General features: G+C 38.0%; 1 protein-coding gene across 1 annotated transcript; it reads left to right on the top strand.

Moving 5' to 3' along the window:
- LOC139949726 (chitinase domain-containing protein 1-like) lies at positions 1–15,044 on the top strand. Its single transcript, XM_071948231.1, has 11 exons — positions 1–111; positions 2,209–2,306; positions 4,514–4,558; positions 5,506–5,612; positions 6,520–6,581; positions 7,911–8,003; positions 9,480–9,575; positions 10,163–10,318; positions 11,720–11,794; positions 12,591–12,633; positions 13,476–15,044. The coding sequence occupies exons 2-11, from the start codon at positions 2,267–2,269 to the stop codon at positions 13,572–13,574; spliced, it is 816 nt and encodes a 271-aa protein (XP_071804332.1). The 5' UTR covers positions 1–111; positions 2,209–2,266; the 3' UTR covers positions 13,575–15,044.
- The last annotated feature ends 217 nt before the right edge of the window (positions 15,045–15,261 follow it).

Below are 15,261 nucleotides of genomic sequence, written 5' to 3'. Positions count from 1 at the left end.
CAGTGTTATAGCCATGGTGGGCGACGGTGGGCGGGCCTGCCCAGTACTGACATGTTCCGCCTGGCACTTCAGCTGAAAAACAGACTGCCAATACCACAACTAGTTCCAATGGTAGGTCTTGTATTGCATAATGGTCATCAGCCAGTGAGGCAGTTGAACATCTTCTGTGATTAATTTGTGGGCAGAAGTTTTATTGGGCTCTTAAAGTCACCTGGAAGTGGTATTTTTTCAAAATAAAGCTTTTGTCACTAATGTGTTTTGATGAGTGGAATGTGAATCAGTTAACTAAGGTTTTAAAAAATCAGTTCTTATGTTATTTACAAATTTAACAGCAGACCCCGACCCGAGAAGGCGCTGTTCGTGACGTCAATCGAGGCAGACTTTGCCTGTAATGCGTAGAGTAAACACGATTGCAAAATGTACGGACCAAGTCGTGAGTTTGTACTTTTAAAAACAAAAAAAAAATGTTTTTTTCCGGCAATGCCGACCAGGTGTATTGCTGCTGAATGCAGAAAAACACTTTTTGAAATGTACCAACTCACGACTTGGACGTACATGTACTTTGCACGTGTGTTTATTATACGCATTGCAGGCAAAGTCTGCCCCGAATGGCGTTACAAAAGGGGTAGGCGGAGTCAGCCCCCCAAACAACTTTATATATTTTTTTAACATATAAATCGTGACAAACAATTACTAAAAAAATTATATACTCTTATGTTTGAAAGAAAAAAATTCTACTTCCAGGTGACTTTAAGTTTGTACAATGATGCTTTAAGGCAAAATGAGTTGTCTTTCGACCCTTGTCATTTTTTATTTAATTTTTGGAAATCTGAAAAGAGCAAAAGCTATACTCTGCTACTTTTAAAACTCTAGGTTTATACAACCTTTTGTTCAAAATTTATGAAAGGAGATAACACCAAGAGATCTGAGCAACTGAAAAAGGTTGAAAGCCCTTTCTGGTTTAAAACCCTTTACATCCACAGGTATGAACTGCTAGACAAATTGCTTAGGCCTGCAGACATCCCGCTCCTCCGCCCCTTTGACATTATATCGGAGGAACCACCTGCAACCAAGTGGAAATGACCAAAAACACTTTTCCAAAAACAAAGTGTCACCCGCCAGACAAATGTTTTGCTGCATTTGGCCTGGCAGACGCTCTGCTCCCCCCCAACTTTGTATAGGGAATGGTGTTATTGGTCATTTCAACTTGGTTTATGTGGCTCCTCCGATGTTTAACCTGGGGGTTTGGATAGGAGGAGTCTGGCGGGCCCAATGCAGCAAAAACCTTGTCAGGCGGCTGATACTGGTTTGGGGAATAGTGTCATTGGTCATTTCAACTTTGTTTGAGGTGGTTCCTCTGATGTTAACTTAAGTAGGGGGGGGGGGGGTGTCGGGCGGGCCCAATGCAGCAAAACTTCTGTCAGGCAGCTGAATACTGGTATTAAGAATAGTGTTAATCGTCCTAATTCTCTATGGTCATTTCAACTGCGTTTCAGGCTGTTCCTCTGATGTTTAACCGGGGGGGTGTCTGGCGGGCCCCTGGATGCAGCAATTTTTTTGTCGGGCTGCTGATACTGGTATTGGGAATAGTGTCATCATTTGTCATTTCAACTTGGTTTACAAGGGGGTCTGATATTTAACGTGGGGGGGGGGTCTGGCAGGCCTAATGCAGCAAAACCTTTGTCTGGTGGCTGATACTGGTATTGGGAATAGTGTCATCATTGGTCATTTCAACTTGGTTTTAGGTGGTTCCTCAGATCTTTAACCCAGGAGAGGGGGGGGGGGGGGGGGGTGTCTGGCGGGCCCAATTCAGCAAATCTCAAGTCTGGTGGCTGTTACTGGTATTAATTATAGTGTTATTGGTCCTTTCTCTATCTGGTCATTTCAACTGCGGTTCCTCTGTTGTTTAACCCAGCTACTAGCATACTTGTTGTTATTAAATTATGGGCTCTTACGTTTTAAAAGAATACCAGGTCGACGCGTGGGGCCAGGGCTGGAGCTCCAGAAAGGGGGTGTTTTTAGAATTATGTATTTCAAGAGTATGAGTATGGATTTCACTGAGTATGGATTGAATTTTTGGTGCATCTTCATAAACCCTTGGAGTATCAAGAAGACGACAGGCCTAACCATGCCGGATTAACATGAGTTGAGATTTGTGAGTTTGGTGTTATTTACCGAGCTTTGTTTGTTTTGATTGGCCGTTTGCAGGGAAGAGGTTGAATCAAGGAAGAGGCTGAGTGAGAACAATGCAGAGGACTTGAAGCATATGGATAAAAGACTAAGAGACAACCAGGAGCTCCACACAGGTTATTACATTTGGAGAAATCTTTCCATAAAGCTTTGTCCCTTTTTATTGAAACTGTACTTAGTTTTCGTCCAATACCAATCCATCAAGTAGTTTATTTATTTGTTTATTTATTTATTCACCCAGGCTTTAAAAACTTCAAAACACACAGCAACAATAAGTAGAAATGTATAACTTTTGCATTATTAGTAAAATAATTAGAGACATATCAACAAAAAGCAAGCAGAAGCCTATAGGGATTGCCCAATAGGGAACCAAATCACTATTCAGTTCTTGAATTGGTCTCAACATTTTGACTAGCTTGCTCTAGTCATCGTCAAGAGACTGACTCCGGGGTAGTGCAGTTAATTATGATCCTATAAAGCTAAAGTAGTTGTCCCAGCCAATTTTCTATACCTGCGCCAGGGTATATTTACAAAGCAGGACAGTTCTTTTCAGAACAAGTTTCCCCAAAATCTGATATTCTACTCTTTGCGGTAGTAAAATAAAGCAAGACAGTTCTCTAAAGAACAAACTCTACCTGGCAAGTAGAAACACACATGGTGTTTGTTACCGCAAACCAAATATATATTGATACCTCACCATGCAATGCCTAAATTCTTTTGTACCCTTTTCACTGATGAAAGAGGTTTCTAAAAAAAGTATTGCCTTGTTAGTGATTTCCAATCCATGTTTAGTTTCACCTCACATGTAGGTACTTTTTTCCCCAAAAGACTTCGTTGGATTAAAACACAAGTGCTTTATTTGTCTTTAAAAAGACAAATAGGTAATTAATATCTGCAAATTATTTATTATGGCCCATCAAAATGAACTAGGCATTTCTGAGCTTTTAAGAAACTGGTGATTGTTAAATGTAATACTGTAAAAAATTAACTATGCCTAGTGATCAAATGCACACAAAACATGCAACTACACATGTAGATCATTCAGACTGAATTTATTCGTTTAACTAGTTGGTACCACATCTGCTCTAGAATTGCAATGGTCCTGGGTTTGAATCCCACCACAGTAAATATGACTGTGTTTTTTTTTTCACACTTGAGAACTTTGGAAAGTACCGAATATACTGTATATTCTGCTTATACACATCGGTGTAAAAGGTAACCCAAAAATTAATAAATGAAAAAACAAATAAACTAAAATAAAAGTAAAACTGGTCAAAGATAGAATTATATGGAGAAGACCACCAGTTTGCAGCTGCCATTTTGCCAGGTAGCTAGATGTAGCTAGAATGTTTTATCTTGTCAGCGGGTACTGCAACGAATTTACAGATTTTAAAGATGTAAAATTTGCATCGGGATAAAGATTTAATAGAATAGATGTTTTGTTGCACCTGGCACTTTCATCTTTGTTTGCTTACTGTAGTTGTGCATTTACTGGTGCTTTACAACATTTATACTACTCGACGGGCATACTTTTAGACCATTCCTCAAACCCTCTCAACCCCCTGTAAAACATAATAATAATAACATAGAATTTATAAGGCACACAGTATCTGGAATGGTACCATTCAAAGGCGCCAGATGCTAGCAAGCAGAAAAATTGCACAAATGAGTCTTGGAGTTGTGTTTGAACGTTGATAGATCAGATGTGTCCCTCAGCTCGTCTGGCAAGGAATTCCAGATACGCGGTGCACAGCTGGAAAAGTTGCCAGACGAGTTTTGGGAACATAGAGTATGTGTGATGATGATGACGATCTAAGGCCTGGTCTGATGTTACGTTGTTGTAGAAGATCTGTAATTTAGCAAGGTGCTAATCCATTGAGGGCCTTGAATGTGAGAACCAAGATTTTTAATTGTACTCTATGTTCAACAGGAGGCCAGTGGAGATTATATCAAATGGGTGTTATGTGCTCGGAAGACAACCACAAGCTGCTTAAATTAGCTCTAAGGGTTTAACCCAACTCAACACTGTCTTAGTACTCTCAGGTTCCCTTTTAAACACCTAGGTGAAGAGAAGCAATTATGGTAAGGTGACTTGCTCAAGGACATAAGTGTCATGACCGGGAGTCAAACCCAAACTCCAATGACTCACTCATTCAGAACTTGAGCCGGTGCACTAGACATATCGTCAAACAAATTCCCCCCAAAATATGAAAATCTCTCAAAATTGTTTTCTTTGTTAAAAGTTTAAATTGTAAAGGTATGAATTAAAACGTATGATTATGTATACGTTTATGAACTTCTTTTTCTTTTGTATTTATTTCAGAATGGGTCAAGATTGTCAAGAAAGGAAAGCGCTCTGTTAAAATATGTAAGGTTTGCTTCTGAAAATGTGAAAAGTAGGGCAAGTGTGTTATTTGTTATTACAAATTAACAACTCACACTATAACAACTTTTCCACCACATTGCTCCTGCTTTGCCACATTGCTTCTGCCTTGCACAATGAGAGCACATTTATATGTTCGTATATTTGTCTGCCATTTTTGGGAGTAAAAATGTACCCGAAGGAATAGACTTCCAAAATGGTGGAAGTTGTAGATCTATGCTCATTTCTTGGAGGTGCGTTCCACATTGTGCAAAAGAGGTCAATGCTTGTATATGTTTTGGTTTAGACATTGCGGAAGACACAAAGCTATGTTCAAACAGTAGATGAGTATAAACCCTTCTTGCAAAGGTTTAGTTTCAGGGTACATTTTTATAAAGGTGTTAAAAGCACTGAACACTTTGGGTAATTATTGTCAAAGACCAGTATTCTAACTTGGTGTATCTCAACATTTGCATTTAAAATAACAAATCTGTAACTCAATTGGTCCTTGAAGTTGCAAGAAAATCGTGTAAGAAGAAAAAACATTGTTGCACACAATTGTGTGCTTTCAGGTGCCTAAGGAAGGCTTCAGGCCTTAAGTATTTTAATATTTGAGTGAGAATTTACCTCTTTCTCCAAAACTAAGTACTTCAGAGGGAGCCATTTAAAAAAAATGTTTTTTTTACTATCAAGAGTAACAATTATTTTGAGTAGTTACTAATAGTATCCAGTGCCTTTAAAAGACTGATCTCCTTACATCTGTTACATGTTTGTACCCAATCATATGTGCCATCTGTTTTAAGCTACCCGCACCTACATTCAAGCAGCACCTTCTTTGGACAATTTTTAATCATTATTCAAAACCCATCTGTTCTGTCAGTCTGGTTATAGGGCTTAGAAACTTGGATATTTTGCACTCTATAAATGATGTAATTATATTTATCATTGTACAGATCCTAGACTCCTATTTGATCAATGGACTAAACATGACTTCATCGCCGTGTTTCAAGAAGAAACAGAACTTCAAGCTCTCGCTAAAACCATCTCAGCATTTTACAAGGTGTGGTGTTATTTATGTACCCCCAGTAGAAAAGAAGTCCTCTTTGTTAGGCCGTATCTTAATTGATGGCTGTTGCTACACTACGGCTATGACTGTTGCTATAGTTGTGTTGCAAAGGACATCCTATACTTTAACGCATGGTGATGAGGAAATCTAGCCATAGCCGTAGCAAGAACATACCTGTCTCGATGCCTGCACTTGGAGACGATTTCACTTCTCTTATTTATTGTACCTGGCCAAGCGGATAAGCGCACGATCTCAAGCTCAGGTGCTTCTGTTCAGCAGAGTGTGGGTTCGAATCCCGGTCGTGACACTTGTGTCCCTGAGCAAGACACTTAACTATAATTGCTTCTCTCCACCCAGGGGTAAATGGGTACCTGTGAGGGCAGAGATGGTTTTTGTGATTGATTTAGCCGAGTAGCGCATATTAATGTTGCACAAGGCTGTATACTCCCCACCAGGGTGCTGAGATGGTTTAAGGAATGAATTAAGGCCCAGTGACCAGGGGTAATAATTTGAAGTGCATTGGGACGCCCTCCGGGTGTGAAAAGGGCTATATAAAAAGGGGTTATTATTATTATTATTATTATTATTATTATTATTATTATTATTATTATTATTATTATTATTATTATTATTATTATTATTATTATTATTACCTAGATCTGGCCTAGATGTAGTTCTCTGCACAAATTGCATCTTTTGTTTACGTTAGAGTATGGTAGTGCTTTTTAACTTTGCCCTCGTCATTAAAGCCCCAAGGTAAATTATATTACATACAGCACCATTCACAGTGAGTAGGGATTCATGTCATGGCAAAAAACTACAAAATGTATCAACACCCCTTAAGTGATCCCTGGGGTGAAATACTTCATTTAATCCTTCTTTGTTTTTTGTTGTTTGGTAGAAACATAATTTTGATGGAGTTGTCCTTGAGGTCTGGAGTCAACTTGGGGGACAAGCAAGAATGTGAGTCAATCTTTATAAGTTTTGCAAAAACACCATGTGTGTACATGTATCTACTTGCTAGGTCGATTTTGTTCTTTAGAGAACTATCTTGCTTTATATTCTACTACCGCAGAGTAGAACTTCGGAATTCAGGAGACTTCTCAGTTATAAAATGAACTGTCCTGCTTTTTAACTACTACACTGTGCATGTACACGCACCTGGATGGAAGGTAGAAAATTGGCCGGGTCTACTACTTTAGCTTTGAGTGGATCGTTATTAACTTCACTTCCACGCAGTGAGTTCTTAATTGGTCTTAACGTTTCGACTAGCTTGCTCTTGTCATCGGCAGGAGACAAGTTGATCTTATTGTCATGGTCAAATAATGTGCCACCAGTATGCCCGACCTAGTTCCTCCTTTTAGGGCAAATTTCACAAAAGCCTGTAAGCACAGAAACTTATTAAGCACAGGCAATCATTGCTTGGAAGAAACTGGTTACCAGCCAAATTTCCGTAAAGTTTACAGCGCTTAGAAACCTTGTGTTAAGCGCTATTAAATGCATGTTATTATTATTTATTATTATTACATTGTAGTGACCGGTGCCCCAACCATGTTTTGCTTAGGGTAGAAATTTGCTAGGCAGTATATTCTGCTTATTAGCTTTATGAAATCGGGAAAACGGTGAACACCCATACAAGATTCTATATTGATGTGTATAGCACAATGGCTCTAGGGTTTGCTCATCTGGAGGTTGCTATGAAAAGGTTTGCCACCGAACCATTTAACATAGCAACTGCCTCGACAGTCTGAGGAATTCAACTTTAAGCAGTAAATTTGTGACTAAGCATGTCATTGTACCAGACACTATTTTAATTTTAAATCTTACTCGCAAATGGCTTATTATATTTCATAACCCATCTCGCCCTAATCTTTGCTCCTCTCAAGACCCATTTTTGCTTACCATTCCTAGGACCCGTAGCAAATCTGGCGATCGCACGTTCACTGTGACTGCATGCACAGAATGGAACAAAACCCCTTCTTTCATTAAAGCCAATAAATCCACAGACCAATTTAAAAAACTTCTGAAAACACATCTCTTCCCTGTTTAAGCTTTTCTCTTTTTTTCATGCTTTTCAAACATTGAATATGTGTAGCTTTTCCGATAAGATTTTGTTTTGTATTGTGCATTTTTAGTTTTATAAGCGCTGTGATGTAGTTTTCTATGGGGAGCGTTTTTTAAAAACCTGTTATTATTATTATTAATATTATTTTTATTATTAATTTAACTATCATTTTTTAGGAGAACTTTTGAGTCTAATCGTCCTTGTTTTTCGTTTTGTTTGATATGCAGGGAGATGCAGCACTTAGTGGTTGACATAGCAGAAGAAATGCACAACTCAGATATGAAATGTGTACTTGTTATCCCACCGCCTGTCATGCAGAGGTAAATATGTATTTTAAATAATTTGGTTTGGGACAAAGAAAGTAGACTGGAGCAGAACTTGAACCCGAAAACGACCTCTGGAATAACTTCTGTGCATTTACCAATTGAGCCATCCAGCCCTATGCTGGCCATCTGCCTATTTATCAGTTAGTTTCCCTACTCGATTTTGATGTCCTGTTTTAATTTTCGCTCTGAGAGACTATCAAATAAAACAACATTTTACATTATTTTAAGGTGAGATTAGAAACTTGTAATGTTTTGCCTAACTTTTTGAGTTTGGTGCTCGGTCACAACTCAAATGTTTCGCATATATCAAGGTGCAAGATGTTTGTGTTAAGTTAGTCAACCTTTATGATAATGCCATAGGCCCCCATACACTTTACACACACATGTCAGGACTATTCCATCGATAGAGGGAGTTTCTGTAAGCGCAAAGGTGCGGTGAAGGATTACTATCATTTAATAGTAATGTGCGCAGTGAGGAGAAAAGTGGAGCAGGGGATAATATTAATAAAAATTAATAATATAGGTATTTATATAGCGCCTTTAACACAGATAAAAGTGCTGAACAATAAATAAAACAAGAACAATGCAAAGGAAAGAAAGATAAACAAAACAACAACTTACTTTATAGAACTGGTGATTTCATTGGATACACTGTCATTCGATAAAAGTGCAGTGACGTAAGCTTTACATATTTGAGTGTTTTGATTGGTCCGAGGTGATGTGGGTGAAGCTGTCAAACATCACCTCAGACCAATCAAAACACAGATATGGAAAGCTTTACTTTCCATATGTACTGCATGCAAAGTCCACATGTGTTTATGTACAGTAAATGCACTTTCATGTAATGTTGGTACATGTATGTAGAATTCAATTGTGTGTGAAATGAATGTATGTGAAAGGTGATTAGGGACTGGGGTTGACCTAGGCTAGAGGCCACTCTCTGGTGTATTCATGAGCCTTAAAGCCATTGGACACTTTCGGTACAGAAAAAAAGTAAAAGTTCACAGATTTGCAAATAACTAACAGGGTTTACAGAAGGTAATGGTGAAAGACTTCCCTTGAAATATTATTTCATGAAATGCTTTACTTTTTTGAGAAAACATTAAAACAATATCAATTCTCGATACCGAGAATTATGGATTTATTTTAAACACATGTCATGACACGGCGAAACGTGCGCAAACAAGGGTGGGTTTTCCTGTTATTTTCTCCCGACTCCGATGACCAATTGAGCCTTAGTTTTCACAGGTTTGTTATTTTATGTTTAAGTTGTGATACACGAAGTGTGGGCCTTGGACAATACTGTTTATCGAAAGTGTCCAATGGCCTTAAAGTGTGATGTCAGATGGTGAGGCTACATACTCGCTTGCACCTCCATTGTTTTGACTCAGTGATGGCGGCATACCCAAGGGGAAACCGGGGTTATTTGGGGTCTAACAATATTTAATGAATATTTTTTATTATTTTCAGTGGTCCTGGTATGTTTTCTGCTAATGATTTCAAAGTGCTGTCACCGATTGTAGATGGCTTTAGTTTGATGACGTATGATTATTCCAGTGCTCAATCGTAAGTCCAACTTCAATTTGTCAATTTATCTTTTGTGAATAGCTACATGTAGTATGTTGCAGGCAAAATATCATAAAATGGTTTTTGTCAACATTATCGGAAAAATTTTAAAGAAAGATACAAAACGAAAGTTTATTTTTCAGCTGAACTTGTTGAAAAAGAGCAATAAACTGTCAAGGTATTCTCACAAGAATGTTGAATAGGCCATTAATGTTCAGCAAGTTGACAGCAGGTACCAAGCGTATCAAATTGTTCAGTGTTTTATTCTGCAAGGTATGTGGAGCTATGTGTTTGAAGGATGAGACCGCTTTTTTTTTAGCACCATGTAACGGTTTCAGGGTGCTGTGGGGCAATAAAGTCAGGAACCCAAAGGCAAGCTCCTTGTCTTTAGGATACATGTAAAGTGTATTACACATCTCACAGGACCAACGTAGAAGGACGTGGCAAAAATAGTATCCTTCCACAGGACGACTAGGACCCACACTCTGCTGATCAGAAAGACAAGAGGTTGAGTTCGATGCTCTTATTTGCTCAGCCACAATTTGTTCTGGACCTCATTTTAGTTTGTATTTTTTGTACCATTTCAGGCCAGGACCTAATTCTCCCATTGACTGGGTGAGATCCTGTGTGAAAGATATCACGCCTGATCCCAATCCTGAAGAAAGAGCTAAAATTCTACTGGGGTTGAACTTCTATGGCTATGATTATGGCCCACAGTCTGCTGAAGCTATGATCGGTCCAAGGTAGGCAGAACATTTGAAATAGAACTTAGAGATTGATGCTTGTGTAGCTATTGTGTGTATATGATCTGGACCCAATTTGATGAAGCTCTTTTAAAGAAACTGGACACCTTTGGAAATTTTCAAAGACCAGTCTTCCCACTTGGTTTATCTCAACATATGCACAAAATAACAAACCTGTGCAAATTTGAACTTAATCAGTGGTCGAAGTTGAGGGATAGTAATGTGAGAAAAACACCCTTGTCGTACTAAGCTGTGTGGTTTCAGATGCTTGACTTCGGGACCTCAAAATCTAATTCTGAGGTCTTGAATTCAAATTCAAATATTTTAGTGGAAAATTACTTTCTCAAAAACTATGTTACTTCAGAGGAAGCCGTTTCTCACAATGTTTTATACCATCAACAGCTCTCCGTTGCTTTTACCAAGTAAGTTTTATGTTAACAATTATTTTGAGTAATTACAAATAGGGTCCCGTGCTTTTATAACAGAAAATACTGCTTCAAACAATGTCTTTGCTGAGCAAAAAATGAGTGGGTCTTCAGTCACAACAAGTAAACTTTATGGAGTGGCAGCTGGTAACCTGTTTAGCTCAGTAAGATTTTCCTGTGCTTTGGAGATTTTTGTTCTTTCATAAAGCTGTTTTGCAGAAATTACTGTTTAACAAACTTCTTAGCTAAGCTACATGTATAAGTTAGGCACCAGTCACAAGAACATAAGCTTCATGGAATGAAGAATTTTGATACAATAAAATCAACAGGCATATTACTCAGGAGGGATTTGAACCCATGACCTTTACCATTCTAGGGCAGGGCCCAATTTCATAGCGCTGCTTAACGGTAAGCAAATTTGCGTGCTTACTGTAGCAGAAAAATTTGCTTAAGCCTTAGCATATTTCACAGGTTAGCAGAAAATTTGGGTGGCCATATTGCGTGTTTACCGCGGATTTGCATTGTGACGCAATTTATTTTCGTGCGGTAAGCACCGAAAGGTTAGCATGCCTTTTCATGTGCTTACGGTTAGCAGGGCTATGAAATAAAAATTGCAAAGTAAGCACAAAATAGGCTGCTAAGCGACGCTATGAAATTGGGCCCAGATGTCTTACCACCTAGAGATAGCTGGTAGTCTAGGGACAGTTTGAATCCTGTATTGTGGCAGCAGGCATCGTCACAACATAATTAGTGCCAAAATTATAAAGAATATGGTTTATTCATACACTGATGAGTACAGCATTGTCTACTGAGTCTTTTCCGGAATTGAGTAATATGCTTGAAAAATACTGAGTACACACATCAGCAAATTTGGAATCAATAAAAAAAGATTGATGATAAACTAATTAAAGCAGCAGCTGACTACTGATGTTTTTCAAGTTTACAAAATTTGTAATTTTATTCCTTTGACTTTCAGGTATCTAGAGCTATTGAAGAAGCGGAAACTAAAATGGAACACAGCACAAGCAGAACATGTCTTTGATTATAAAAAGTAAGTCGTTTATTAATCATCTCAAGATGTTAATAATTCCTTCTCTAAACCTGCCCTGAATACAAATTTCCGGAGTTCGAACATTCTAGCTGAATTGAGTTTGTTTCTCATTTTTTCTTGATTCAGTTCTGTACATTATCCCTTTATTCTTATGTTTGAATTTAAAAAAAATCTAGATTCGGTCTTACTTTAGTACCGTTCAGGCGCACACAGTTGAACTCGATCGGGTTGAACCATGAGTTAAACTGACTTTTAGTACTGTGTTTGAACTACCTTAAAGAGAATCATTTCACTTCAAAGTACTGTGGTTATGTGAACAGCCATCGATTTCACCAAACTCAACGTAACTTAGGATACATCTTAGGACTTGGGACGAGTTCAGTTCCGCATCCGAAGACGTTAGGATGCATTGAACCCATCCTAAGTTAGGACGGGTTACACATCCTACCTCGAGATAGGATTAATCCTAGTGTTTTGTAAAATCGGATGCTGATAAAAAAATTTGCTCCTAAATATGAATCTGATAATTGTGGACATACTTTCTCTGGATTTTTGGTGATAGTTAAAAAAGCATCCTCCTTTTGAATTTCAAAAGTTTTGAAATTGAAATGAGATTTTCACACGTTGGTTTAATTGTATACACCTACATTTCTACATGTATATCGTACAGTTCCAAAACCCAATTGCCTTTAAGAACAAATAATGATAATTAATGTATTATTATTGTGTTGGTGAGAAGTCTTTGACATGCTTACAAGAGCTGATTTATTAATGCAATTGTTTGTCTTGTTTACAGAGATGGCCCGTGGGTTCATCAGGTTTATTATCCGTCCCTTAAGGTGAGAGATTTTACATCATCTATCATCTATGGGGTGGTATGGTTGGCTTGTGCGTAAAGCACTCACCTCTCACCAAGGTGACCCCGGTTCGATTCCTGGCCGGGGCCATATGTGAGTTGAGTTGTGCGTTGGTTCTCTGCTGTGCCACAAAGGTTTTCCAGACCATCCGGTTTTTCTCCCTCGGGAAAAAAAATATCAAACACTTTCGATCTTTGGCTGTGCTCCGTGGTCATGAGTTGATGTGGCTGGCAGCCAAAGGCGCCCTTGCATTCCTGCTTCTCGAACACATTGTAGCCGCGTCCTTCACAATTCAGCTCTTAACTGCGAGTAAGGATGATTAGACCCCCAAATTATTATTATTATTATTATTACTATAACTAAACCACCCCATCATGCCAAAAATAGTGACAAACTATGTTGCCGGTTTCATACGCCCCAGGGTGTGATAAAGCGCTATACTAAACTCAGTTTTAAAATTATCATTAGGTCCTGTTGATTTGGTGTTTAACATAGACAAATTGACTTGAGCGAGACTTGAACCAGTGACCTCTGAAACAGTGCCAGGGCACTACCAACTAAATCTACATTGTATCTAGCCCTATCTTTTTGGCGGTCTCCCTATTTTGTCAATATCTTTGGCGGGGGTTAGTCAGAAGCCATACAACCTTTAACTGCCAAGTTGCCAAGGATCACACCCAAGCTTAGGGTACAACCTGGGACCGACAACCAAGGAATTATATTAAGGGGTTGCAACTTTTTATTTAAGATACCAAACAACAAACCCTATCCTAATAACTAACCAGACTTATTCTTTTTGCTTTTCCCTCCCTATATCTTTATAGTCTATTGAAGTTCGTCTTAAATTGGCAGAGGAATTAGGAACTGGAATATCTATATGGGAGCTCGGACAGGGATTGGATTATTTCTATGATCTACTTTAAAGGCACTGGACACTATTGGTAATATTAGTCTAAAACTTACCTGATTATGAGCAATGGAGATCTGTTAATGTTATGAAACATTGTGAGTAACAGCTCCCTTTGAAGTAATGCAGTTTTGAGAAGAGGTAACTTTTTATAGTCGTCCGAAAGCACACAAAGTTGAGGTTTTGTTTTTCATATTTTCTCAGATTTGTTATTTTATGCATTTGATAGGATACACCAAGTGTGAATAATGGTCTTTCACAATTACTAAAGGTGTCCATACAGTGCAGTAACAATTAAGGTGTGTCACACTTGCTTGGGGATAACTTGAAAAGAAAAACAAAACAGCATTTTTGTTCTTTCATTATTGGTTGATTTGGGAGTCCTTTATCTCACAGTAAAATTGATAAGTCTTTGACTTGCAGTTGTTGTAGTTCTTAAAGTAGGGTCCTAAATATATGGAATTTATGCTGTTTTTCAAAAATAGGTGTTTATGTTGTCGGGTAGACATTTAAAATATCAGCAAAGCTAGATCTTTTTTTCCATGAGCAAGTTTTGATTGTATGTTTGCTTCTTTTTTTAAATTGATTTGTCTACCAGCAATGAGTGCGTCAAGGCCCATTGACTAGAACGTTACGCTGGAAGTATTTGTTATTAACATTAAACCTCAAACTGTGATCTTATGCTATTGTTCCATTGCTTTTTTATTTTGCACCAATGGTGCGATCACTACCTTTAAACCTACCTTAAAATTTTTGTTATTAACCCGTTAGAGACCATAGGGGCCACAAGTGGCTTGCACCAAGTTACCAAAAGTGGCCTCAAACAGGTGCTAGATTTGCAGTGAATGATTCAGAACAGTTGACTTGTGCTGAACTCCTGCCAAAAAACTTGCTATGAAAACAGCCTTGTGATGTCAAAATTTGCTTCGCATTCCCATGAAGTATGAACAGGCTTTAGGGTAAGATTTTTGTATTGTAAAGGCAGTGGACACCATTGGTAATTACTCAAAATTATTTTTAGCTTAAAAACTAGCTTGTTAATGAGCAAAAGAGAGCTGTTGAGAGTATAAAACCTTGTGAGAAACGGCTCCCTTTTGAAGTAACATAGTTTTTTGCGAAAGAAGTAATTTTCCAAAAATTTCATTTTGAAACCTCAAAGTTAGATTTTGAGGTCCCGGAATCAAGCATCTGAAAGCACACACCTTCGTGTGACAAGGGTGGTTTTTCTTCCATAATTATTTCGGAACTTTGACAACCAATTGAGTTCAAGTATTTACAGGTTTGTTATTTTGTGTATAATGTTCAGATACAACAAGTGAGAAGACTGGTCTTTGACAATTACCAATAGTGTCCAGTGTCCTTAACTGTTAGAAAAGTGAAAGTCTTGAAGACTCAACTCCAAGTGCCTCTTGTTCTTAGTTTACTTGTTTATAAACAATTATGTTATTTGAGGAAAAGTTAAGGAGGAGTAAATAAAAAGGCTGATCAGAATTAAACTATTGCATCCACTTTCGTTTTATTTTCAGGGTTATTTGTAAAACATTAGTTTGTTCATCCTGTCAATTTATATTTGATCCAGAACTACTTTTTGTGCTGTGGAGAAAACCCATTTTTGGAAACCGCTTCACTTTGCTTTCCTATTACAATAAGTTGCAGGGCTGTAAATAATATTCAAAAGTTTGTACTATTGCATTTTTTTCCCC

The sequence above is a fragment of the Asterias amurensis genome, chromosome 17 (genome assembly GCF_032118995.1).
Source record: "Asterias amurensis chromosome 17, ASM3211899v1".
Taxonomy (NCBI): Eukaryota; Metazoa; Echinodermata; class Asteroidea; order Forcipulatida; family Asteriidae; genus Asterias; species Asterias amurensis.
The sequence above is the reverse complement of the archived record's forward strand: the minus strand, read 5'-3'. Positions and strand labels throughout refer to the sequence as shown.

Excerpts from the sequence above, each read along its gene's own strand:
- LOC139949726 (XM_071948231.1), top strand. The coding sequence starts at position 2,267 with ATGGATAAAAGACTAAGAGACAACCAGGAGCTCCACACAG. Across the intron at positions 4,559-5,505 it reads AAAGCGCTCTGTTAAAATAT|ATCCTAGACTCCTATTTGAT; the intron begins GTAAGGTTTGCT and ends ATCATTGTACAG. Across the intron at positions 9,576-10,162 it reads GATTATTCCAGTGCTCAATC|GCCAGGACCTAATTCTCCCA; the intron begins GTAAGTCCAACT and ends GTACCATTTCAG.